The sequence below is a fragment of the Phodopus roborovskii genome, unplaced genomic scaffold (genome assembly GCF_943737965.1).
Source record: "Phodopus roborovskii unplaced genomic scaffold, PHOROB, whole genome shotgun sequence".
Classification (NCBI taxonomy): Eukaryota; Metazoa; Chordata; class Mammalia; order Rodentia; family Cricetidae; genus Phodopus; species Phodopus roborovskii.
Window position 1 is genome coordinate 6,245,491 of NW_026126558.1, and position 3,250 is coordinate 6,248,740.

A 3,250-nucleotide genomic window follows, 5' to 3' on the forward strand; every position below is an offset into this window, starting at 1 on the left:
ATTGGACCAGCTACCTCCAGGCTGTGCTTGATGGGAAAACTCATACCAGCAGAAGTGATCATAACGAAAGGCCACCGCCTCTTCACCCCCCAAACCACTCCCATCCGTGACCCATGGGAGCTGAGCAGGGGTGAAACTAAGTTGCCCTCTCTGGGGACAGGTGGGTCATGTCTGGCCAAATTCAGAAAGGCAGGAGAGGCTGGGTGGCTTCTTCCAGCAGGCAGACCCAGGGGCTGTAAGTCTCTCTCATGGCAGAATGGGTCTGCCGTGTTCACCGGAGCCCTCCTCACAAACCACAGGTCTCAGTGGTGCACTGCTGTATGTAGTGGTGGGGCCGTTTCTGCTCAGCTTGGGTGCCTGCCCTCCCTCTCCACCCAGGGCCATCCCTTCCCGTGTCACCCCTTCTGTCCTTCCTTCCCTCATCCCCATGCTCGAGTCAAGGAAGAGAGGAAGAGGGAGGGGTGCAGAGGGCGGGGTGCAGAAAGCGGGGTGCAGAGGGCGGGGTGCAGAGGGCGGGGGTGCAGAGGGCAGGGGTGCAGAGGGCAGGGGTGCAGAGGGTAAGGGTGCAGAGGGTAGGGGGTGCAGAGGGCGGGGGTGCAGAGGGCGGGGGTGCAGAGGGCGGGGGTGCAGAGGGCAGGGGTGCAGAGGGCGGGGGTGCAGAGGGCGGGGGTGCAGAGGGCGGGGGTGCAGAGGGCGGGGGTGCAGAGGGCAGGGGTGCAGAGGGCAGGGGTGCAGAGGGCGGGGGTGCAGAGGGCGGGGGTGCAGAGGGCAGGGGTGCAGAGGGCAGGGGTGCAGAGGGCAGGGGTGCAGAGGGTGGGGGTGCAGAGGGCAGGGGTGCAGAGGGCGGGGGTGCAGAGGGCGGGGGTGCAGAGGGCGGGGGTGCAGAGGGCGGGGGTGCAGAGGGCAGGGGTGCAGAGGGTAGGGGTGCAGAGGGCGGGGGTGCAGAGGGCAGGGGTGCAGAGGGTAGGGGTGCAGAGGGCGGGGGTGCAGAGGGCAGGGGTGCAGAGGGTAAGGGTGCAGAGGGTAGGGGTGCAGAGGGCGGGGGTGCAGAGGGCGGGGTGCACAGGGTAAGGGTGCAGAGAGTAGGGGTGCCGAGGGCGGGGTGCAGAGGGCAGGGGTGCAGAGGGCAGGGATGCAGAGGGCAGGGGTGCAGAGGGCAGGGGTGCAGAGGGTAAGGGTGCAGAGGGTAGGGGTGCAGAGGGCGGGGGTGCAGAGGGTAAGGGTGCAGAGGGCAGGGGTGCAGAGGGCGGGGTGCACAGGGTAAGGGTGCAGAGAGTAGGGGTGCCGAGGGTGGGGTGCAGAGGGTAGGGGTGCAGAGGGCAGGGGTGCAGAGGGTAGGGGTGCAGAGGGCGGGGTGCAGAGGGCGGGGTGCAGAGGGTAGGGGTGCAGAGGGTAGGGGTGCAGAGGGTAAGGGTGCAGAGGGCAGGGGTGCAGAGGGCGGGGTGCAGAGGGTAAGGGTGCAGAGGCAGGTACTTACCCACACTCCTCTGCTTCAGCTGGAATTCCTTTTTAGACTTCCTGGGAGAAGAAGTGTGGCAGGACTGGTGGGGGCAGGTGTCAGAGTAGACAGAGAGCTGGGGACGCCATGGGGCGCTCAATGGCTGGACTACTGCTCTCATGGCATTGCCTCCCCATCTAGTCTGCTGACCACGCCGAGGGCTGTGACCACAGGCCACCCACTATGGTTTTTGGATCTGTGTGGTGAGGGAGCTGCATGGTCAAGAGCTGGAGGTATCTAGAACACTGGCTGGGGAGCTGCTGCAAATGCTGGCAACCGGTAGCCTGAGTGTTTGTCTTTTTTGTTGTTTTTTAAGGCAGATTTCTCTGTGTCCTGGAACTTTCTCTGTCAACCAAGCTGGGCTCGAACTCAGAAGTCAGAGATCAGCCTGCCTCTGCCTCCCAAATGCTGGGATTAAAGCTTGCATTCCCACTGCTCCTCTTCCTCCTGTCCCTGCTCCTCCTCTTCTTCTTTGAAGGATTTATTTGGGGCTTACAGTTCATGAGGGGCAGGGAGTGTGGCCCTGGAGCAGCGGCTGGAGACTTGGCACCCTGAGTCTCCAAAGCCAGAGTGTTGGAATGACCACCAGTGGTCACAGTAATTGATCCTGTTGTCAGGAAAGCTCAGTGTTGGCTGGGGTCATCTCACACAGGGCTCCCCTGAGGAGATCAGGGCACCATTGGGGTTGAGGGAGAAGGAAACTCATCTGCCAAAGCAGGAGTAGGGTAGAAAGGCCAGAGACTGGGCACCATCCCTTTATACCTTCCTGTCATACTGACTTTTCCAGCCCCGCTGCTCTGAGAGCAACAAGCAAAGGATAGGTATGTGGGGGTGGGGGGAAGTTGGGGGTGGGAGTCAGGGGTGGGGGGGTGTCCTGAGCCAAGCTAGGCAGCCCTGCTCCCACTCAGAGCTTGTATTGTTGTCTTTCAGTCAATACCAAGAGGACTGGTGACAAATTTGGGGGCAGAGAATCTGAAACAGCCAAATAAATCACAGTAATGACCACCCAGATAGAATCGGTTCCTGGACTAGAACCCATTTAGCTGACGACACTGCTGTGGCACCCCACCCCTATCTGGATGCTTTCCAGCTGCCTTCCTCTGAGGATTCATGGGACTGACTCACAGTTTGGAAAGAGGGGAGCTACTGTGTGTCCCTTTTAGCCACAGAGCCCAGGAAGAAGGCTGAATCCATGAGAAAGATGGGGGTAAAATTGGTCTTCAATGCCATGACCCACCCTGATGCTCCATTTTCCACACAGACCTGGACTGACAGAAGCCAGGAAGGAGGAGCATGCAGGGCAATGTGGGAGCCTCCTGCCAGGTGCAGAGTTCCAGGCTGAGATGGGTGTGGCCATGAGTTCAGAGACAGGTTAAGGGTGGAGCTGGAGCTGGTGTCTGGACCACGTCTGGGCCTGTACTGCTCCTCTGCAAACCCACCTGGGCTGCATGCCCCCCACTATGCCCACCTTGCCCATTTTAGATGGTTGTTAGACACACAGCACCGCCTGCAGGCCACCTCCCACGTCAGCTCACTTTCCTTCAGTGGCCCTGTATCCGGATCCTCCATACAGGTAGAATGTTCTACATTCCCCCCTGCATACCCCAGGAACCTGCCTTTAGCTGCCTCCAAGCTACTTGGTCATTGTCTGCCTCTTGTTCTCCTGTGGAGTTGGCTTTGCCACACCTGGCTATGTATTTATCCAGCCTCCCAAAGCACTGTCTCTCCTTTCCCAAGGTGCAGGGTCCTCCT

The 3,250-nt window shown here is 60.5% G+C and overlaps 1 protein-coding gene across 1 annotated transcript; it reads right to left on the reverse strand.

Annotated features, from left to right (window-relative positions):
- Positions 1–419: 419 nt before the first annotated feature.
- Positions 420–1,619, reverse strand: LOC127234701 (keratin-associated protein 10-9-like). The gene has a single exon (XM_051201792.1). The coding sequence runs from the start codon at positions 1,617–1,619 to the stop codon at positions 420–422; it is 1,200 nt and encodes a 399-aa protein (XP_051057749.1).
- Between the last annotated feature and the right edge of the window lie 1,631 nt (positions 1,620–3,250).

Excerpts from the sequence above, each read along its gene's own strand:
- LOC127234701 (XM_051201792.1), bottom strand. The coding sequence starts at position 1,619 with ATGAGAGCAGTAGTCCAGCCATTGAGCGCCCCATGGCGTCCCCAGCTC.